General features: G+C 47.2%; 1 protein-coding gene across 2 annotated transcripts; it reads left to right on the top strand.

Annotated features, from left to right (window-relative positions):
* The first annotated feature begins 686 nt into the window (after positions 1-686).
* Det1 (DET1 partner of COP1 E3 ubiquitin ligase) lies at positions 687-18,406 on the top strand. 2 transcript variants are annotated; one of them, XM_075952763.1, is made up of 5 exons: positions 687-1,717; positions 3,814-4,906; positions 7,707-7,894; positions 13,328-13,519; positions 17,771-18,406. In XM_075952763.1, the coding sequence occupies exons 1-5, from the start codon at positions 1,584-1,586 to the stop codon at positions 18,003-18,005; spliced, it is 1,842 nt and encodes a 613-aa protein (XP_075808878.1). In that variant the 5' UTR covers positions 687-1,583; the 3' UTR covers positions 18,006-18,406. The 2 variants fall into 2 exon arrangements, with proteins under 2 accessions (XP_075808878.1, XP_075808879.1); XM_075952764.1 differs by having other exon boundaries at positions 701-839; positions 17,771-18,405.
* Positions 18,407-23,092: the final 4,686 nt, after the last annotated feature.

Here is a 23,092-nt window from a genome sequence, read left to right as displayed (position 1 = left end):
CCAGTTCCCAGCTTATACTCTATCAAAAGGGCAGAGAAGCAAAACAAAGCAACACAAACAGGTATTAGACCTATGGGTTAAGAAATAGTGATGATGGTGACTCGGGAGACTTAAGAGGTGACATTTCAGGTTTGGGTTCCTGCCAAAACATCAAAAGACAAACACCACACACACACACACACACACACACAGAGAGAGAGAGAGAGAGAGAGAGAGAGAGAGAGAGAGAGAGAGAGAACATATTTGTAAAGACTTGAATGATCCAAAAGAGGTTAAGAGGTTGATGTGGGACAATTTGGGGTTAGACAGCCTAGGAGAAGCCATTGGCTCGTAGGTAAAAACTGGCTTGTAAGAAATTGAATGAAGTCATGTGTCGGTACAAGGCCAGTAAATTCTACGGGATTCATTTAGCACAGACGTTTTTACTGTATGCTCCGTGCCCACCAATAGCAGTGAGCGCGGAGAATGACCCCGTGCATGTATAATCCCATTTCCCACCATTACGGGAGAAGCAGGTGAAAACTTAATTCCTGTTCACGTTACTATGAATATGCCTTAGATCATCCCCAAGGCTCAGGGTTTTTTCCATCCAAGCCTCGACAGCCTCGATCCCTCCTCCAGCCGCCAGGGTGTGCTGCGTCGTTCCTCAGCTGGGTGGCAGCTCGCTCTTCCGTACTTCCCTTCTCGCTGCGCAGCTCTTCCGGTAGCGGGCGGAAGCAGGGGGTTTGTGGCAGCAGACGCCGGGGTCCGGAGGCATGGCGTGGGCGGGGCCGGGGGAGGTGTGCACCGAGCAGGCTAGGGCGACCCTTGCCCCGGCCCCATGAGCCAGGACCCGACAGGTGAGGACTTGTCCTTTTCGGCCGGTGGGAGCTCCGCGGCGGGCTCCTCCCCGCATGATACCCGGGCCCCACGAGCCCCGGCGCCAGGCTTTGCCCGGGGACGCTCCGCCCTGGGCTTTTCTTTCCGGGGGCGCCCCTTGGGCATGTGTGTCTGCCTCTTGGCATCCTTTTCTTGTTTTGAAAGCAGTCGCCAAGTGAGGGGACGTGTGCACTTGCTCTAACGAGGAAAAAACAAAACAAAACAAAAAACCCAACTCCTTGCATTGACACATTTAGTGACCCGATGTAGCCAGGCTTTCTTTTATTTCAAAAAGCGTCTTCATGTGCTGCCCCTAGGGCTAGATAAAGAATAAACCGTTACGACCGAAATAGACCTGGTTTCTTCCAATACATAGAGTACTGTTGAGCGAAGTTCGGCGAGGAGACCCAAACATGAAACACAGTCATGCAAGCGAACATGTAAATAAAAGTTGCGACAGAATACGATAGAAAGAGCAAGAAAAAGATGAGCCCTCATTTAGGGAGGATGGTCAAGAAAGACTTTCCAAATATCGACGCTAAAGATGGAACAGAAGTTAAGGCAAGAACTGGGGAGAATGCATTTCAGAAAAGGAAGAGATACCCCTGTGTTTTCCCGCATTGGCCGAGAATATGGCTTGAGGTAGGCCCAGGGTTTAAGAAGGGAGCTTGCTATGTGGGCACACACAGGAGAGGTGTAGCTGACCCAGAAAAGCCACCGTAAGTATGCACATAAATAAAACACAGAGTTGTGGGAAAGAAGAGGCCTGGCTAGTGTGTTGGGATATCAGTCTCACAGACATGAAAGAAGGCCTTCGAAGACAAGATGATGAAGCTGATACCCCAGGTCGTTCTCAAAGGTGAAGAATTTGGTTTCTACTAAAGGCGACTTGTTACAGACGCTCAATGTTTCTTTCCTAGGGCTGAAGTGGCCATAGGCAATATGTAAATTAGTGTGGTTGTGTTCTAGGGGAAGTTCTTTCCAAAACCAACCAGGGTAGTAGTTTAAGAGTCTTGACTCCCTCAGGTCTAGCTCAGCATGCCTTGCCTTTTAGATCCTTATCGGGTGGATGAAGCTTGGACTTGGATAAGCTTGAAACAAAAGGATTGCGAAACAATACCTTTACTATGGGTTGTAGGGTTTCTGGGCTACTTGTTAACAAAGCCTTTGCCAAACGCTCTCACCCCCCCCCCCCAATCTTTTGGTTCCTTTCTGATTATTGGTGTGCATTCTTTCTTTGTTGGCCATTTGTGTGTCTTTGGGGAGATGTCTTCCAAGTATTTTATCTGGTTTAATTAATTAATTAATTATTATTATTTTTTTAAATAGGGTTTTGCCGGGCGGTGGTGGCACACGCCTTTAATCCCAGCACTAGGGAGGTAGAGGCGTGCAGATCTCTGTGAGTTCGAGGCCAGCATGGTCTGCAAGAGCTAGTTCCAGGACACAGAAACCCTGTCTTGGAAAACAAAACAAAACAAAACAAACAAAAAATGGTGCCTATTCATTGAGTTCTAGGAATTCTTTAAATATACTAAGTATGACTCCTTATTATATCTTTGGCCAGCAAATATTTCTGTTCATTCTATAGGTTGTCCTTTCACTTTTGTTTGTTTTTTTATTTATTTTGAGACTCGTTTCTTTGTGTAGCCCTGGCTGTCCTGGAACTCATTCTGTCGAACAGGCTGACCTTAAACTCACAGAGATCTGCCAAAGTCAAGTGTCCGTGCCTCTCCCACTGAGGTCTTCTACCCATCGTCACCTCCCAGTAGTGCTGGCTTGTGAATCCGTGAGCTATTAATCCATTGGTTAGACCAGAGCCCTCACATTGGGAGCTGTGAACCCCCCAGATCCTGAATTTCTGGAAAACAACTTGTAATGCTTGCAGCTGCTCTGAGCACGAGACCCTCGGGAGTTCCTGATGGCAGGGGAGTGGGTGCTGGTGCATTTGGTGGGGGTTCGGCTATCAGTTAAGGATCCCTGTATAAGCTGCCCCTGGACACAATAAATAAGATTAATCGTGGTTTATTTTGAGACTCTGTTCTTTTCAACTGGCCTGTGTATGCAATGGTTATGCTTTTATTATTATTATGGCTTCGTAATAGGTTCTGGAATAAGGAAATATGAGCGTTCCAATTGTGTTATTTTCCATATCATCTTAGTTATTTGGCATTCTTTGAGATTTCATATTACTTTCGGGTGAAATTTTGTGTTTTCACAAAAATCCCATTGGGATTTTGATAGAGATTGCTTTAATCTATCACTTTACAGCCCAGTAGGTGTATATATGTACATTCAATGCTACTCTATTTTAAAAAGACAGGCTCCTGGGGCTGGGGAAAGTAGCAAGGTTGATAGAGTGCTTGCCTAGCACGTGCAAGGCTCTAGCTTTGAGACCCAGCACCCCGTAAACAAGGTGTGGGCACGCAAGCCTGTAATCCCAATACTGGAGGTTTGGGGCAGAAGGACCAGAAGTTGATGGTCATCCATGGCTTCATGCCAAGTTCGAGGCCTACCTAGGATACATGAGATTCTGTTTAAAAAATAAACAAAGATAAGATTTCAGTCTGTATTCTGGTCTGATTTTGAATTTGAAGTGATATTCCTCGGCCTCCTGAGTGGTGGTGCTGGTTTTTACTTGTGTGTCACCGTACCCTGGGTGTGTGATTTTTGTGCTGTTCACGTTTGATGTACTTGTTGGCTTATTCTTTGAAAATTCCTGTTAGCTTATACTTGGAAGGTATTCTTTCTGTATTGTATCCTCCTTTTAGACGTTTAGGTTTAGATATGTCAGGATCACTGTGCAACTCTAATCTTGGAAGGAGAAATGCTGGTCACTGTTTTCCAGGGAGATCCTGGGTTCAGCCAGAGTAAAAGTGATCTGTTTACTTTGCATGTACTTGTATTAGTACATTTTGTTCTGTTTTCTTGATTTCTGGGTTTTTTTTTCCTATGCAGAGATGTTATAATGGATCATCATGTTTCCACCATCAAACCCCGAAGAATCCAAAATCAGAATGTCATTCACCGCTTAGAACGCCGGCGCATCAGCTCAGGCAGGGCGGGGGCCCACTGGCATCAGGTCCGGGTGTTCCACCAGAATGTCTTCCCTAACTTCACCGTCGTCAATGTTGAGAAGCCTCCTTGTTTCTTGCGTAAATTCTCACCTGATGGGCGCTACTTTATTGCTTTTTCTTCTGACCAGACATCTCTTGAGATTTATGAGTACCAGGGCTGCCAGGCAGCTGAGGACCTCTTGCAAGGCTATGAAGGGGAGATCTTGTCCAATGGCAATGACCAGCGGTCAGTCAGCATCCGAGGCCGGCTTTTTGAACGTTTCTTCGTCCTGTTGCATATTACCAATGTCGCAGCCAACGGTGAGCACTTGAACCGGGAGTGTAGCCTCTTCACTGATGACTGCCGGTGTGTCATCGTGGGTTCCGCTGCCTATCTCCCAGATGAACCGCACCCTCCTTTCTATGAGGTCTATCGGAACAGTGAGTCTGTGACCCCCAATCCACGGTCCCCTCTGGAGGACTATTCCCTCCACATCATTGACCTTCATACGGGCCGTTTGTGTGACACACGCACCTTCAAGTGTGACAAAGTGGTCTTGTCACACAACCAGGGGCTGTACTTGTACAAAAACATCCTGGCCATCCTGTCTGTGCAGCAGCAGACCATTCACGTCTTCCAGGTGACGCCTGAAGGCACATTTATCGATGTTCGGACCATCGGCCGCTTCTGCTATGAGGATGACCTGCTCACGGTGTCAGCCGTTTTCCCGGAGGTGCAGCGGGACAGTCAGACAGGCATGGCCAGTCCCTTTAGGGACCCTTTCATCAATTCCCTGAAGCACCGCCTGCTGGTCTACCTGTGGCGCAGAGCAGAGCAGGATGGGAGCCCCATGGCCAAGAGGCGTTTCTTCCAGTACTTTGACCAGCTGCGGCAGCTGCGCATGTGGAAGATGCAGCTGCTGGATGAAAACCATCTGTTCATCAAATACACCAGCGAGGACGTAGTGACCCTGCGGGTCACAGACCCGTCTCAGGTACGGGCCGAGCCCTGCAGGAGTGCACACCTTTACGTAGCATCTGTTCTCGCTGTACTTGGGTTCAGACTTAAAGTCAGTTTCCTTGTTGTCTGCCCTCATATACTAACAAATATAGGGTAAAAGTCAAGCCTCTGCCATGTAGACAGCCAGCTTTGTGCTTCTTAGCTCAGTTGTTCCACGGGGCATTTTCAGTACCTGTCAGACAGGAACCCGGATGCTGTAAGGTCAGGGTTTGGACCACATATGTATAATCCTGCATGGACTTTTATAAGGCTGCTTATTGAACCAAACACGTTCTGGCAGGGAGAATGAGCACTCCATGTCCTTTGGGGCTCAGAGGTAGAGAGCTTGTCTAGCTTACGAGGCTTTGGGTCCCCAGCACTGAAAAAAAAAAATCTAAACTCTGACATTGCAGCCAGGTTAATGGAGCACCCACAATGCTGATAATCCCAGCTGTGGGACGCTGGAGGCAAAGAGAATTTCTTGCGTAAATTCTCACCTGGGTTCAAGGGCAGTGAGTTCCAGATCAGTTAGTACCATATAACTTTGATTGCAAACACCAAAGGCAGAGAAGTGCTGGGAGGGAATCACACAGGCAGTACTGAGACAGTTAAAGTACCCTCTGGAAATCCAGGGAACCCTGAACACTTGTCTCTCAAAAGCTCTCCAGTTCTCTGAGTAAGAGGCCTACTTTCTGTACCCGTGGCTCCCTTACCAAAAGTCGGGTCTCCTGTTTGGAATTCCCTATTTTAGAAATAGAGAACAGTAAAGCAGATAGCAAACTAAGACGTCAGCCAGCTCTACCTTCAAGAGGTATTATACATTGGTGGGGGTTGGCTCAGTGGATAAAGCATCTGGCTTATAAACATGAGGGGAGTTTGGATTCCCAGAACCAACCTAAGTGCCAGGTGGGTGTGGTGGTCTGCTTGTAATCCCAGTGCTCAGAAGGTGGGGACAGAGCAAAGTGGCTAGTCGGCGAGTTTCGGGTCCCACAGACAGGCACCACCTTAATGGGTAGGATGGGCAGGGACTAAAGAAGGCTCCTGTGGTAAAATATCTTCCAATGCCCCCCCTCCCCCGCCTCCCCATCAGAGCTTGCGCATTCTGAAAAGGGGAGGGGGTGGCGATTGGGTCAGCTTTTCTTTTTCTTCCTTGTTAATGATGAACAGTGTCACTGAGCCGCCACGGTGAGCATCTAGTTCATCTTTCGCATCATGGAAGATGGGTGGAAGAGGCCTTGACTTCTTTTTTCTCCAGTTTCCCAGTCTGCTGTAGAGGGAAGGCTGACAAGTGTTTGTGTAATTTTATAGTCACATAATTATGAAAGATCCTGCTAAAACCCTGATATGATCAAAGCGGTGTCCTAGTCTATGGATGGGACATGAGTCAGTCTTTTATTTAGGTTTCAGCTATAATTATCTTTCTATTTTGGAAGGAATAAGTTGTCTGTTATCACTGTGCGGAGATTATCCTTTTCTTCCCTTTGCTAAAAGCTGACCTATTTTTTCTGGTAGTTCCAGTCAGTTACAGCTAGACACGCCGCTGGGGCTCTGCCCTCTGCTCGTGGAGTTTGAAACTCAAAACCCAGTCTCCGTGCCCCAGTTGTCCTCTCCTCTCCTCCTCCCGTTTAATTTGATAAGTTCCCATAAGGTTAATGAGTAAAAACTGCATCCATAGACAAAGCCTTGGTAATATTATGGGTATTATTCTCAGGTTGCCCTCCAGCCTCTTTAATTTGCAGCCAAATTTAATTTCCAGGTGAGTACAAAGTCATGTAAAAGGAGCTCTGGGCAGGACTAATTACTAGTGAGACAGGTGGGCCCAGTGGCTCCAAGATGGGTAATAGAGATTTAGACTCAATCAGAGGAGGGTGAAGCGCTAATCCTTGTGTCCTGAAGACGTCTTTGAATCCTGCAGGCAGCTTGCAGCTTTACTGCACACTGCTGCATTCACTGCAACACAAACTCAACGTACCTGGAGCTTCCTGCTAGGCAAGGCGGAGGGAGCACTGGAGTGTCGAGGAAGAGCCCCAGCCACCCGTGGCCCCATTCAGAAAAAGCCTGCCACCTATGGCATTTGAATGCTTTTCAGGCTCCCCCTCCAATCTTAATTGCCAGAAATCTCAGATGTATCTCACAAAAGCTCTTGGCTGAAAGAACATTTATGGAGAAAGAAATGGAAAATGCCCGTCTGATTTTTCATTTGTTCCCCTGCAGTATCCTGCGTGGACACAACTTGTCTGGGCAGTTTGAGCACACAATGTGCTTAAGGTGTCTCTCTGTGTGCTAGAAATATTAAGAGGGGAAAAATAAATGCCCCCAAATTGAACTTTCAACTGTACACATAGAAGAGGAAATCATTTACCAACAGGCAGCCCTGGGCTGCAAATCACTTTCTCAGCAGGAAAGAAAATTAAATCTGGCATTTTAAAACTTTTTTTTTTTTTTTAAATCTTAGGGTGGATTGGGGAACAAGTCGGGGAATAAACACTTGGAAAGAAAAATATTGAATTTGCACAGTTTGAAGTGAAAGATTGAAAGCCTTTTTATATATACATGCTGGCTAGCTTAGTAATCCAGGCAGCATGGTGGCCGTGGGTAATCTAGTGGCATCAGGGCTCTCCACCGATGGAGCCAATGCCACTGCCTCCATTTCTAGAAGCTCTGGAGCCATGTTCCTTCCCTCTCTAGTGCCAAGGCTGGGGTCCCTGAATGGATTGTTGTGGGGTGTGGACTTTAAGTCCAGCGGGCAGTCTCCTAGGCACGGGTATCCCATGGCTGCCTCTTTCCTTCTGCAGGCCTCCTTCTTCGTGGTGTACAACATGGTGACAACAGAGGTGATCGCAGTGTTTGAGAATACATCTGATGAGCTGCTGGAGCTCTTTGAGAACTTCTGTGACCTCTTCCGCAATGCCACCCTGCACAGTGAAGTCCAGTTTCCTTGTTCCGCCTCTAGCAACAATTTTGCACGGCAGATCCAGCGCCGGTAAGCTGCTCTGCCAGACTTCCCAGGGTTAACTCTCAGTGGTTGGTATGAGGCTGGTAGCCATTTGTTTCAGGAACTATGTATTCTGTTTGTCCACCTGGCCTTGGGAGGTCTGCCTTTTGGAAGCAACTCCTGTGTCATGCTCAAGTTTTCCTATCTCTGAGGACCTGTGTAATTATTTATGCATCTTCTGGGTCCTTCTTAGGCCGTATGTGAGCTGCTGAAAGATAGAAACTTCTTCCGTTTATTGCTATATTCTCAGTAGTGCACTGCCAAGCCCTTAAATATTTGTGGAATGAGTGATGGAGATCATTTTGGAACTGCATATTGAACACATCCATTTATATCTGTTCTATGGTAAACCCCTCTAAAAGTAAAGTGCAGAGATAGAGGGCTGGACCGTAAGAACAGAAGACAAACCAGAAGTCCATCTTATCTAAGAACCGTCTTAGTACATTAGCAGGAAAGGAATAGTTCCTTTGGGCCAAGAACTCATTCTAAGTCTGATGTGGTCAGGTAAGGCCTCCTCGTCTTTCATACCTAAATTGCCCTAGCCTTAACGAAGCATGGAGAATATCTGTTTTTGATCCCCAAATAGGCCAGATCACATGGAGTAGATGAATCAGAGCGAGCATTACTGCTTCTGGGAAAGATGAGCAAAAAGGTGACTTAATGCAGTGGCTCTGTGTGTACAGGGACAGTGGTGGGTTAGATGGAGAGATGCTGACACCTCATTGCCTGTGCCCTCTCGCTAGTGCACTTACCTTCTGCCTTAGGAGCACAGCTTCCTTCTCAGTCTCACTGTGAAGCCTAGGCTGGTCTTGGACCCAAGGTGATTCACCCTCCTCAGACTTCCTAGTGCTGGGATTACAGGGTGGGGTACCACTTCTCTCCCTTTTTGGTGGCAGTGCTGTCAAATGAACCTAGGAATCATCTTTCAAAATTAGCTTTTAAGTTAATTATCTTATTATCATGTTACAGAAGGTAGGTGTCCTCATTTCTTCCTGTTGCTTTGATTAACACCATGACCAAAAACACCCTGGGGAAGAATGGGTTCATTTCAGCTGACACTTCTAGGTGACACTCCATCGCTGAAGAAAATCTGAGCTGAGATTCGAGGCAGGAACCGATATAGAACCACAGAGGAGCGCTGCTTAGTGTCTTGTTCCCAGCTCCTTCCTAGCTAGCTTTTTGGTGTAGTCTGGTACCACCTTTCTACAGCGGGCTGGGCCCTCCTTCATTCATCAGTAATTAAAGCAGTTTGCCACAGGTGTGGCCACAGGCCAGTACCATCTAGGTGATTGTGATTTCCGTTCACTGCCATGTCCACTCCAAGGCTAGCGTCTGTCAGCTGGGCGGAGCCCAGAGCTGCCTGTCATGGAGGAGTGGGACGGCACTCTTGGGAAAGTGTGTCAGAACTCCTCTAGAGTGAGAAGCACCGCAGGCTTCTCGTGAGAGAAGTTGCATGCTCATTCAGTGAGCCTAAAGACTTTGTTCCATACCACTGAGGAGTGGAAAGTTATAAATGCCCTCGTACACTTGCCCACAAAATGTGTCCTGAGTAGATTTTGTTAGCCACCCTATCGTAGTTTGTTTTAATGAATATATAATGTACATGTGAACCGAGTTTCCATTTTTATTTCTTGTAAATACGTGACTCTTAGTGGAAATTGTGTGGTAAATGTTCTCTAGTAGTCTTTGTGAGAAACAAAAGCTGCGAGTAGCTGATGGGTTAGCACAAAGTGTGCAAACACACAAACTGGACTGTTGAGTCCTGAATCATTTAAGAAGCACATGCCTTTATCCTAAGAGACCAAACAGACTAGCATAGGAAGAGGCAGTCCTGAAACAACTGAAGTTGTAAATACAAGGGTGTCTTAAACACTGATGCTCTAGGAAACCTAAAATTTGTTAGATTAAGCTGAAGAACTCTCTGAGGGGAAAAAGGGAGCAGGTAGAGAAATGGAAAGAAAGTTAAAGAAAAGTTGAGAGCATTTGCCCTAAAGTTCTCTACCTGGCTGTTCCCAAAAAGGAGAACTTGAGGACCAAAGGTGTAGAAACAATGTGAGCACTCTCTGACTCTGACGGAGGGAACTGTCTAGCTTGGCCCGACCATCCATGGCTATTGGAGCCCAATGTTAACTCTCGGGAATTTTTGCAGATGACTCCCTTACTTTGGCCTTACCGTCCTTTTGAGGTCATCGTCATCTGTTGGTGGAAGCTACATAGGGAAGTGTTGTGGCTCATCTCCAACAGTGTTTGGTGACATCACAGTGCTACCTTGAACCTGGCCACAGCAGGAAGCTCTGCACCACAGAAATTGGCAAATGTTACAAGTCATGCCCCCCCCCAAGAAAAATCTAAGTACCACAATAAGTACTTAGTATAGTTGGAGAGAAGAGGCCCACATGGAGGCATGCCATGGCGTTTTGAAACATTGGAGCTGACGGTAAATCACAGAAACTCTGAGGAATAACATACATGTCTCGTGTTATCAGAACGGTGACAGTGGCAGTGCTCAGAGCTGCAAGTGTGGAGATCTTGCCTTCAGAGAGTTGTAACAGGGGTGATCTCATGGGCTTGTGGATGCAGTGCTGGGATAGAGTACTTTCCTGTACTCACAGGTCCTGGGTTCCTGTCCCCACCCCTGGTGCCACCAACAAGAACAGTCCAGGCTGGCCTTGAATTTACAGTTCTTCTGACTTGGGTTCCTGAATATGGGGATTACAGATGCTTGTCACTGTGCCTGGTGAAAGGATTTCTCATTTAGAATCCATATTCAGCCAGACAGTGGTGGCGCATGCCTTTAATCCCAGCACTTGAAAGGCAGAGGTGGGCCGAGCTCTGTGAGTTCGAGACCAGTCTGGTCTACAAAGCAAGTTCCAGGACAGCTAGGACTGTTACACTGAGAAACCATCTTGAAAAAGAAGAAAGAAAGAAAGAAAGAAAGAAAGAAAGAAAGAAAGAAAGAAAGAGAAAGAAAAGAAGAGAATCCTATATTCAAAGATATTTCCAGATCTGTAGACCCAAAAATATAATCATCCTTTCTGTGCCTTTGGAAGATAAGCCACACAAGACAGGGATGGTTTTTCATCAGCAGAGCCAGAGCACTGAGGGCGCTGAAAGGGAAGGTGCAGGATCAAGCCTCACAGATCAGACCTGAGGGGCTGAGAGAGTGAAGGAAGTGTTTCAGGAAAAGGCGGAGCTGGGCTGGAGTCTGGAGGGCCTGAGTGTATCATTCCTGCTGTTCTGGTAGCGCCATCAATGGCATGTGAGCAGAGCTGTTGAAGGAGACCAGGAGCTACTGTGGTTAACCAGGAAGACAGATAACACTCAGCAGAGGCAATAAGGAACCCAAGGCAGAGGAGTTCTGAAGCCTTTGAAGGACACCAACGAGGCCTGGTGGCTGGATTGGAGTGCACAAGGGCTTCTAGTTGGAGACAGGCCGGGAACACAAATGACTGTTGCACAACTTCAGATGGTGCAGTGTTTGACCAGCGTAGTGGCAGATGGTGTTGAGTTTCCCCAACCCTCTTCCTTCCTCTCTAGCTCCCTTCCCCCTCCCCTCTCCCTCCCCCTCTTCCCTCTGGCTCCCTCTGCCTCTCTGCCGCTGCCCACTGATGATTGATCCCAGGGGCCTCTGGTGTGTTACACAAGTGCTGTATCCCAGCCATCTTTCTGCATTTTTTATTTTAAGGGGTCTCACCAAGTTGCCCAGACTGGTCTTGAACTTTCAGTTCTGCCCCCGTGTCCCAAATAACTGGGATCACAGACCTCTGTCACTAACCAGATGGTTTTCCTTATTTTAAACTGAGAAGTAAAAATGGCGTGTTTGTGTGTTGACGGAACTGATCCTGTAGAGAAAGATGCTGCCTCGTATGTGAGAGACGAGATCTGCTGAGTGTCATGCAAGGACGGATGCTCTGTGGAGACCTTAGAGGTTCTCTTCTGCTTCCCTGCATTCGTCAGTAACACACCAGAGGCAGATGAGGTAGCTGTGCAGAGAGTGGGAGGCAGGCCAGACTGTGGAAGCGCAGAGGAGTATCCCTCCACATTGAAGGCCTGCGTGGGGTTTGTGGCCGTAAGGTCGAAGCAAGCATTACTGTTTGCTTTTCTCCAGCCGCAGGAAACTGAGCAGCACAGGCACAGAATCAGCAGAGCTGAACTTGACTGGAGCACCAATCTAAGTTGTAGTTCAAGGTTTAGAGCATGTGTGCAGTAGAGCTTTTCATGGTTAACTGGATTGTAAGGTGGCTAACGAAGAGAGGACACGATGGGTGTGTGAGGTGGAAGGAAAATGCTGGTGGAGTCAGCAGGTCTTGAAGGATTGTTGAAGCTGGGGTGTGGGTTAGACTGAATCTGGGGAGACAGAGGATGGCCGGAACATGGGATGGGCCACCTCGGGTTACAGTGGTTACAGGGTGAGAGGAAGGAGGAAGTTAGAATGGGAGGTCATGTCGTTAGGATGGCTACTGAGATTTTTTTTTTTTTTTTGGTTTTTCGAGACAGGGTTTCTCTGTGGTTTTGGAGCCTGTCCTGGAACTAGCTCTGTAGACCAGGCTGGTCTCGAACTCACAGAGATCCGCCTGCCTCTGCCTCCCGAGTGCTGGGATTAAAGGCGTGCGCCACCACCGCCCAGCTGCTACTGAGAATTTTAAAGTCACTTAGAATTAAGAGATGTTAGTTGGGCAGAGTGACCCAGCCAAGGGCTAAGCGCTGCAGATACCAGAAGGGTGGCTTCTTCATGTTTCAGGCAGTGCGGAGCTGGGAGGATGGAGATATGGTGGGTGTTGCTGAAGACTAGGAACTGATTCAATGTACAGATCGTGTAGGTCGCCCTGGGTGCTTTGGGGTCATCAAAGCCAGGAGCCAGCTCCCATCATGTTTCTGTCACTGTGACAGGGACAGAGACACAGCTCCATGGTGCCATCTGCAGTAGCCTGAGGAGTTCCCTTGTCCTATGGGTACCTTCACTGGAGTGCAAGCAGATCCATGTCATGACAACAGAAAAGACTCTTAGGATGAGCCAGGGCGTAGCAGAATTGGAAGTTATTAGACCTTTTGAACAGATCTAAGAACAGGGTTAAGAACAAGGGTTACTAGAGAGGTGCTCAGGAAAGGGTAAGACATAGCCACGTGGTTATGGGGCGCTCACCTGAGAGTTGTGGTTAATGTCTTTCCAGTAGCTGTATATACTGGTTTTGGTGGCTTCTTGGTTATGTCTAAAAGGGTCTCTAAGGAACCTTTCCTTTTCTGGCAAATGAGGTGCAGGATGGTTTCCGAGATGCATTGAATAGGAGAACAGCTGGTGAAAGCCCTAGTTCACAAGAGCTGCAGGGAAAGTGGCGATTTTACATCTTTTATAAAGCTACTGCATGTGTGTAGCGTGTGTGTGAGCGTGAGAAAGCCTTCCTCACTGGTCCTTTGTTCTAGGTTCAAAGACACGATTATAAATGCCAAGTATGGAGGCCACACGGAGGCTGTGCGTCGGCTGCTAGGCCAGCTCCCCATCAGTGCCCAGTCTTACAGTGGCAGCCCCTACCTGGATTTGTCTCTCTTCAGCTACGATGACAAGTGGGTGTCAGTCATGGAGCGACCCAAGACTTGTGGAGATCACCCGATCAGGTACTTTGTTATGACCACAGCTCCAAACTGCTTCAAACGGAGGGCACCGTGCCTTCTCTGTCCTCTTCTCTGACATGGCTCAGTGACTGACAGTCTCTTCTCGTGCTTTGGCTGGAAGGAAAGGAAGGCTTTCTTTCTCTCTCTCTCTCCTCTCTTTCTTTTTTCTTTCTTTCTTTCATTTTTTTTTTCTTTTTGGTTTTTCGAGACTGTGTTTCTCTGTAGCTTTGGAGCCTGTCCTAGAACTAGCTCTTGTAGACCAGGCTGGGCTCGAACTCACAGAGATCCGCTGCCTCTGCCTCCCAAGTGCTGGGATTAAAGGCATGCAGTAACACCACCAGGCAGGAAGGCTGTTTCTATTGAGTGCTGAGGGGCCAGATCATTTAGGTATTTTTCTCAGAAGTTAGCTACTGCTGCTCTTGGCTCCCAATGAAAACATTTTACTCAGATAAATGCTGTCTGCTTTTAAAAGTCTCCATGGAAGCCAGACAGTGACTGATGCATGTTTTTAATCTCAGCACTGGCAGGCAGAGGCAGGTGGATCTCTGAGTTTGATGCTAGCTTGTTCAACTCAGCGAGTTCCAGGATAGCCAGGTCTACAAAGAGGAACCCTGTCTTGAAAATAAAACAAAAGAAAAAGTAAAAGCATACAAGAAAATGAGCTGTATTTTTCATTTTTAGTAACCTAATGGTGTTCCTTAACAGATTTTGCATCCAGTATATCTTATAGAAATCATTTTATCTTTGTTACTAAGTAGAAAAGGCAGAGATAATTTCTTAGTTGTGGAATCTTTTTGTTTGTTTGTTTAAGATTATTTTATGTATATTAGTATTTTGCCTACATATATGTGCGTACACCGTGTGTGTATCTGGTGCCCACAGATGTCGGAAAGGGTGCCAAATCCCCTGACCTGGAGTTATGGTTGGTTATGAACCATCATACTGGGAGTTACAGGTGGTTGTATGCTACCACATGGGTGCTGGGAATTGAACCCAGGCTCTCTGGTAGAGCAAGTACCCTCAACCACTGAGCTATCTGTCTTTCCAGCTCCTACTGCTGGGGTCTTAAAATTAGCCCCTTGTAGGCATCCTTCTTTCCTGAGTCACACCCGTTCCTCTACATCTGGAGCCTATGCTGTTATCGATACCACCAAGAGGAACTGGATCTGTCTCTAGTGGGGCTGCCTGCCAGGAGGACTGGAGCCCTAAACTGTAGCTTGGAAGGTCTTTTCACATGGAAACAATAGTACTCAGAGTTTACAGTTTTCGTTCCTTTCCTCCCTCCCTTCCTTTCTCTTTTCCTCCTTCCCTTCTTCTCCAAGCTGGTTTTGAATTTAACGTGCAGCTCCTCATCTCCCCGCCCCCACTGGACTACAGGTAAAGCCTTATCTCACCCAGCTGTGGTATTTTCATCAGTAGCTCCACTGTGTGTTAAATGGGTCTGTGTAACATATTCTGAATAGTTAATCACTACTGCTAGTATTTCCTTTGTGAAATTGCACTCAAATTCTGAAATTTGATAAAACAAAAAAATCAAAACTTTTTGTTTTATTATGGCAAATGTTTTATCTGTGCTGATGGTCTGTGCCTTCTAGCTTCAAAGGTTATCAGCTCCTGACCAGCCCTTTCCACTCCCCACCTCCCTGCTGCTCTGATTATTTTGCAGTGAATCCCAGTTTCCCTAGAATTTTACCCATAAACATTTCGGTGTGGATTTCTAAAAGACAACAAGCTTTAACAAACAGTGAAAACCTTGATATCTTCCTATCTAAACAACATCAACAAAACCTCATCAATGGCTGGGAATGTAGCCCCTAGGTAGAATGCTTACCTACCCTGCACAAAGCCCTGGGTTCACTTCCCAGCACCACATAAAGTGGAGTGGTGGTGTGCACACCTGGTGGTGTACTTGGGCGGTCAAGATCTTCTTCAGCTCCATAGCAGGTTTGAGGCCAGCCTGGGATACATGAGACCTGCCTCAGAACAAACACACATTTGCTAATGCCACCATGCATCTAGTTAGTTTTCCATCTATTGCCTATGAATATTCTTTGCACAGTTCCTTTGTTTGACTCATTTCTAAACAAGGTTCATATGCATGTGGCTGCTGCTGTTAAAATCCTAGTCTATGGGTTTCCTTTTTTTGTTTGTTTTTGTTTTTTGAGACAGGGTTCCCTGTAGCTTTAGAGCCTGTCCTAGAACTAGCTCTTGTAGACTATTAGGCTGGCCTCGAACTCACAGAGATGCACCTGCCTCTGCCTCCCAAAGAGTGCTGGGATTAAAGGCGTGTGCCACCACCGCCCAGTTTACTTTTCTCTTTATTTTTCTTGCAGTGACATCATTGTTCATCACCATCTTGTTCATCCTGTCGTCTTCCTCACATCTGGGCTCTGTTCATTGCATGCTAGGAGTAGTGGCTACTACGTTTTTTCATTCCTCCTGCTTTCCTACAAATTGGTAGTTAGATTTAGAAGCACAAACAGCTCACTTTTAAATTATGAACCCCGTACGTGTTGGGAACTATGTGGGTAGGTTAATGTGCTTTTTATGCATAAAAGCACATAATGGGCCTCATTTGATTTAGTCAAATAGATACATTTCTGTCCTTGCCTTTTCCCCGTCTTTTTCAATTTGACAAGATGAGCCTAAGTAACACCTGCAGTGCCATTGCTATGACCGAGGAGGCTTCTCTCGGAATTACGTCATGCTTTTACTTAAAACGAGAACTGGAAAGATCCTAGGGGCTTCTGAAGAGGCCGTGTTGTCAGACGCCTTCACTGTCAATTCTGTTCTGGTCTCTTCAATGTGTGTGTTTGTTCACGTTGTCATTTGTAGCTTTAATCACCGCAGGCGCCGTGGCTTGCCCACTGCTTTAGCTTCAGGGATGACCGTCCGTTGTGACACACAGTCCATACACTGACACACTGTCCCCTCAGGTAGACGTGCCGCCATCTCTCCAGCCTTCTGCCTCTCTCTTCTGTGCATTTTTACGTTAGAGCAACTCTGATAATGCCACTCTTGATCATTTAAATTCTGAGGATATGAATTCTTGGGGATGGGATTATTGTATCAACAAGTCTAAATATCCTTGGGCTCAGGGAAGCACATTTCCCTAGTGTGTGCAGGGCCCTGGATTTGAGCCTCAGCTCTGCAAAATAATAAGAAAATACTAGTAACAATGCAGAGTCTGAGTCCCTTTAGACTTGTTTCTCTACCTGCCCTCTAGAAAAGGAAATCAGAACTCTCCGTTTGGTTCAGAACTCTCCTCCAGCCTGTTATCATCTCTAGTTTCCCAAATCACAAGCCATTCAGAAATATCTGTTGTCAATTGTATGAGGTGGAAAATCCAAATCCAAACCACTAGCCATGTTGTTTGTAGGCAGGTGCCCTGCTGCTGAGCTGTGTCCCTAGCACGTGATTTAATTTCTGTTTGTGAAAAATGACAGCCTTCAGAGAGAATTTATTTTTTTTACTGAGATACTCTCATTTAGCCCAGGTAAGCTTCAAACTTGCTATACAGCCAAGGCTGGCCTTGGATTCCATACCTCCTGCTCTGTCTTCCAGAGTGCTGGGATTACAGGCATGCATGTGTAAGAATTTGTTCTTAAATCTGGAAATCTTAAAGATGAGCTCAGAGCGGCACTGTTCTAGCCGCCAGCACTTGAGCTGTTGAGCACTTAGTGCGAGATGAGGCCAAGCTGAGGTGTACGCAGGTGTCGAGTACATTTCAGATTTCAGAGACGTAGTGACAGAGAGAGTATGTAGTAGTTCACGATTTTTTTTGTTTTGAGTGATTGTGGGTTATAATGACTAAGTAGTATTCTGGATATATTGGATTAAATTAAATATATTATAAAATAAATTTCACTTTTTGTTTTACTTTTTATCTTTTTAATGTGGCTCTTCAAAGATTTAAAGTTACACATGAAGCTTAGACTTGCTGTTGGCATTTCATTTGTAACGCCAGCTTAGTCTTTCAACAGGAGCTTCTGGAAGCCAAAAGGTTGTATGTAGTTTAGAGTCTAATGCAGGGTCATCTTGAGGAGTGGTCACCAATTAAGGACAGGAGTTAACTTTACACTCACTCTGCTTCTAAGGTGAGCTGATCAGATAAGGTGGCTTTTGGTTCTACTAAGCTGCAGTTGCTGCAAGAGGCCTTTTTGTTTATCAGATGAGATACTGAGTGTCTCTCTCCCCTGCTGTCCAGATTTCAAGATGGCAGCGATAGCAACACCGTGTCTCTTTTCTGTTTAGGTTCTATGCCCGAGACTCTGGCTTGCTGAAGTTTGAGATCCAGGCAGGCTTGCTGGGCCGCCCCATCAACCACACAGTGCGGCGCCTCGTGGCCTTCACCTTTCACCCTTTTGAGCCGTTCGCTATTTCTGTGCAGAGGACTAACGCAGAGTACGTTGTCAACTTCCACATGCGACACTGCTGTACCTCGCTGCCCCACCACAGCCGCGCTGCCCAGGACTTCGCCCCTGCTTGACGCCCTGGACTCCAGAGCAAAAGCCGCTGGCTGCTGGCTTTGGGGATTCCAGACTGGAAGCCCTCCCTCACCTAAGACAGAGCCTGAGAGGCACAGAGGACGGGGTGCAACCTAGTGGGCCTTGGTTTTCCCGTTACCCGGCTGGTTGTTTTTAAAATTTTCTCGCTTTTCCCTGTGGGAACACCTAGCATTACGTCCATTCTATTTTGTTTACTTAGCATTTTATGGCTGTGAAGATAGAAGCATTACACCTTCCCCCTGGGTGCCACTCTTTGGCATTACGGTCTGAAACCTGCAGCAGGTGAATCATGTTTACTCCTGAGAATTAATGTACTCCTTTCCACTTCTCCGACAAGCAGGGCTCTTTATAAGAGAAAATAAAGTCTTAGTATTTTCTTATGAAACTCTCTCTTGCTTGATGTTTCCCTGGTGCTCTGTGGATACTTGGGCTGAGAGAGAGAAGGCCTGTGAGGAACACCAGGCCCTGATGCGGCAGCTGCTCCTGGGCGTGCTAAGTGGCTAGTAGTGCCCGCATGAAAGGCGGTCATTTGCCAGGATTGTTCCCCTCCCGAGGGCTTTCTGCTGGTGATTGTTAGCTCCAGAGACGCGGGGGTAATCGCGCGTCCTCATGTGGAAGCATGCTCACATCTGCCGCCCGTGTCAAGCCGGTGGGAGAGCAGGCAGCCCTGTGAGTCCTGGCAGAAACAAACAATGTGCTGCACGTTCTGTCCTTTGAGGAGCAGGCGCTGGAGAGCTCCAGGTGTCCCTAAACAGATCAAACCGGCTGTCCCTGGGTGGCTGAGCTCTTGTAGCTCTCCTGCAGACCACTGCTGGCCCTAGACCGCGTGCGTCCCTCTGTGACGTTGTCAACCAGTCTCCTCCAGAGGGCCTGTTAGCCTGTGTGGATCTCATTTGCATAATTGCCCCCCGGAATAATGTAGTCAGCTTGTTTAGAAACATCTGTCTCAGAAGGCACCTTTGAAATGTTTTGTACCAAAGCAATCTATAGAAGGGGCCATGGATGCTAGCAGCTGCGTCCCGTATCCCTTCCACTAGCCAGACTTTTGGGAAGCATAGGAGATGTGATTGGCGATCCTGAGCCTCACCCAAACCCGTGTTATTAATGTCATCATCTCCGGTATTGAATAGCTAAATTTATCCTCCGCCTTCAAGCTCCGAGTACCTCCTGTGAATCAGGTTGATATTGTACTAAGCATGAGGAGGGCGAGAAGGATGTGGCTGTTAACAGAGAAAACCTTCTACAGAGTTTCCCTGAGGACGGGGGAGGGAGGCGAAGGAGAAGCAAGGAAAGGAAGACTGGGGAAGAGCCACTGTAGTTGCATTGCTGAGCTTGTCACGTGACCCAGAATGGTGCCACCCACCTTTAAGATGGGTCTTCCTACTTCCACTAGCTCTATCTTGAAACTGTCACGGACACACCCAGAGCTTTGTCCCCCCAAAGTATTCTAGCTCCTGTCAAGGTGACAGGATTAACCACCACACCCCTATATTACTTTTTTTTTGTCACTATGACCAATTAACCCAACTGAAGCAACTTAGGGCAAGAAGGGTCGGTTTTATTAGCGCAGTGTCCTGATGAAGAAGGGACTGGAGGAGAATCTTCCTTTACTCTCATCTTGGCTGCAAACACCTTAGGTAGGAAATGGCCAGCTATAATCCATCTCCACGGCCCTCCATCTCCCAGGTAAGTGTCAGATAAAAAGGCTCCACAATCTCCCAAGCTGGCATCACCAATCACTAAGTATTCAAGTACAGAAGCCTGTGAATTCTCCCGTTCTGGTTGCCCTGCCTCTACTTCCTGCCTGGCTACTGGCCCATCAGCATTTCATTAAAATACAAGTGACAGGGTAAAGACCATTGTCCTACAGCAGGTGGTCTGTTTCCTGCAAGTGAGAGCAAAATAATAGATGTAAAGAGAAAGGTCCTCCAGGAAAATTCAGCCTTCTTCCCTTCTTTCTTTCTTCCTCCCCTCCCTCCCTCCCTCCCTCCCTCCCTCCCTCCCTCCCTCCCTCCCTTCCTCCCTCCCTCCCTCTTTCTCTCTCTTTCTCTCCCTTCTCTCTCTCTCTCTCTCTCTCTCTCTCTCTCTCTCTCTCTCTCTCTCTCTCTCTCTCTCTCTTTCTTTCTTTCATTTCCTTTCTTCTTTTGAGGCAGACCAGGGTCTTGCTGTGTTACTCAGGCTGACCTTGATCTCCTGGACTCAGGAAATCTCGCCTTGGCCTCCAGAGTAGCTTACTGCTCCCCCCACGTGTACAGTTCCATGTGCCTGCCTTAGATTCATGGGATTTGTGGAGGCTGGAGCTTAATGGATCTGGCTATGGTTTCCATGAAGCCAGCTGTCACGGTTCCTGTTCTCGCAGCCCTGTGACAGTTTCTGGTGTTCCCATGGCTTCCCTGCAGCCATCCTTGGCTTTCTCTGTGTGCTTCTCATAACTAAAACTGGAGATAAAGCCCTCAACCCGTTGAGTACTTACTTGCTGATACTAAGTTGTCAGTCTTGGTGTATTGTTTATATTGGCTTTGCTCCTAAAGGATTTAAGGTGGCTCTCAGTAAATTCTAGCAATTCCATTCACTAAATGTCCAAGGCATCTTGGGACTCTTTGGAGAACCAAGTTCTTTGAAACTCAAATGTTTACGAAATTGGGAGTGGACTTCAGGGAATGTCTTTCAGATCTGAATCTTCCCCGAGCCTCCTCCCTCCTCTACACGCACACACACACACACACACACACACACACACACACACACACACACACACACCGCAAAGCTGGCGTGTTGGCCCCAGGGCTGCTGCTCTGGACCTTAGAGAGTACTACCATTTAATTTAGCGCTGCAGTCCATGCAGAGAAGCATAAGTGAGTGAGAAGCCTAAATTAGATAATTTTTAAAAGGGCCGTAGCTTCATTATTTTCGAGTACACAGAGTAACTTAAACCCAGCAATGAAGTGTTCTGTTGTAGCAGCTCTTAGGGACATTTCTTAATGAGTAGATTATAATTATTGCTAATCAGCATAACAGTTCCCCGAAACACGTGCTTTGGAAGCAACCGAGCATATTAACTGCCTTGGATGTTCCAAGGGGGCAATTTTGTGTACAACGTGAGTTCACTGTCTACATGTCCTTGATCGCTGGAACCCTCTGTTGTTTCAGAGAAAACATTTTAAAGGTTTTCAATATCTGACGACATTCAATTATACGTGTAGGGAACTGAGAGATGCATTCTAGGACAGGAGGGGTGCATAGTAGGGCTGAGATTCCACATCCATGGTGCTCTTATCCAACCGTGGGATCAGCTCTGGCTGGCATGGATGCCCAGTATCAGCCTTGGCTCTATCACCCACTAGCCGGGCAACCCTGGGCTTGGTCATCAGAACCTTACCTAGTGTCCGTTTCCTTTCTATGAAATGAGGGTAATTTTCCTACTTCACAGGCCGGACAGAAGCACACAGTGGGTGTCAGTGAAAGCTCTTACTGTACCTAGGACTCAATAAACGTCTGCTGCCTTCTTTCTTCCCTTTAGACATTTTGGCCTGAAAGGGAGTTTCTTGTTTCTTCAGCACCTCAGAGACTGCTCCCAACCCTGGTGACTGAGATGAGCTTGACCCTTCTCCAATTTCAACCCCTGGTTGAGAACTAGTAGCGTCTCGAGTGGTATCATTCCGCTCCCAAACCTCTGCTCCCCACAGAGCTGTAGCTGAGAGGACCCAAGCCTCCCTATGCTCTTCGCAGCAGTGAAGCTCGTTGATTAAAGGGAGTTTGGTCTCCAGAGGACTTGTCTCTGCTGTGCTGTTGATTACCATTGTCCGGAGCCAGAAGCCACACCAAGTGCCTTGCGTAGGAAGGGGCGGAATCCACCCCATCAGTTCTGTAGTTTATATTGCCGAGCATTCTTAAAAACTGGGGGTTGTCTTCTGAGCGATCCCTCGTCACTGTCGGGCATGCAGCCGTTGTGATGTCACTGCTGTCATCACCTGTGCGCGTGCAGACCGGCCGTGTTTGTCCCTGTGGTCATCACTTCTCTCGCGTGTACTGCTGGTGTTGCAGGAATCCCACAGAAGCACTTTGTAAGGCGTTGTCGAAAAGATCACAGTAGGACCAGGTCTTCTGATGCAAGGCTGTTGCACTTGGCATAGTTGCAGAGCCTTGGGGTCGGTGTCCAAATCAGTGAAGCGTGGGTTTGTCACCAAGCTGCAGTTTTGTGCAGAGCAGCAAGTGCTCTTAATAGCTAAAAGAGAAGGTGCCACCAGGCCATGACATTTTGACTGACGTGATGACTTGATGTCGTATCACCTGTCACATCAAGAAGTCACGTGCAGGAAGGAGAGACCACCTCACCCCTTGGGATAGATGGAAGAGGCTTTAACAGGGCTCTGGCCTAGCAGGACCAGTGCTTGCCAAGCACAGGGCTAATGGTTAAGGTGGGAATAGATCTGTCAGAGGCTCCCTGCTGACTCTGAACAGGAGCTGATTAGCTCCTGAGATAGGCGATCCAATAGAAGAAAACACGGAACGCGTCTAAGCTGAATATGGAACAGTGGTGAAATTAAATGTCCTTCAGCATGTCTCAAACACCACCCAACACAGACGGCAAACTTAAGACCCGAGACGCTTCTTGCATCTCTGGTGCTCTGCTCTGTATGAGCACGGGCTCTGCAGACGGTGACGTCATGTCGCTGTGTCGAAAGGCTGGGCATGCCTGGTGATGATTTCAAACTCAGGTTCCTCAGCCTCGTCTCCGAAGGATTTGTCACAGATTCTGAGGTTTGAAATCTGTCCCCAAGAGGAGTGGATTCCGCACAGCTACTGCCTCTGCCTTGTTGCCTTGAGGTCGCAGATTGTCTGTCTGCTGTCGTTTGTCTAAAAAATATTTTTTTTTATAAAGTGTATCTGGGAAGTGATCTTCAAATTAGGTTACAGGTGAGATTGAAATAGTGGGCCTATAAGGCTCTTGAGGGCAGCTAGAAAGGACAAACCCAATCAGCATCATTTTGGGAAGGGATGAAAAATGCATACATTTTCATGTTAGAAACTTAAGGGTTTGAGAAAGCAATTTCCCGATGAGAAGGCC

Source organism: Microtus pennsylvanicus, chromosome 18 (assembly GCF_037038515.1).
Source record: "Microtus pennsylvanicus isolate mMicPen1 chromosome 18, mMicPen1.hap1, whole genome shotgun sequence".
Classification (NCBI taxonomy): domain Eukaryota; kingdom Metazoa; phylum Chordata; class Mammalia; order Rodentia; family Cricetidae; genus Microtus; species Microtus pennsylvanicus.
This window is presented reverse-complemented; position numbering and strand designations above follow the sequence as displayed.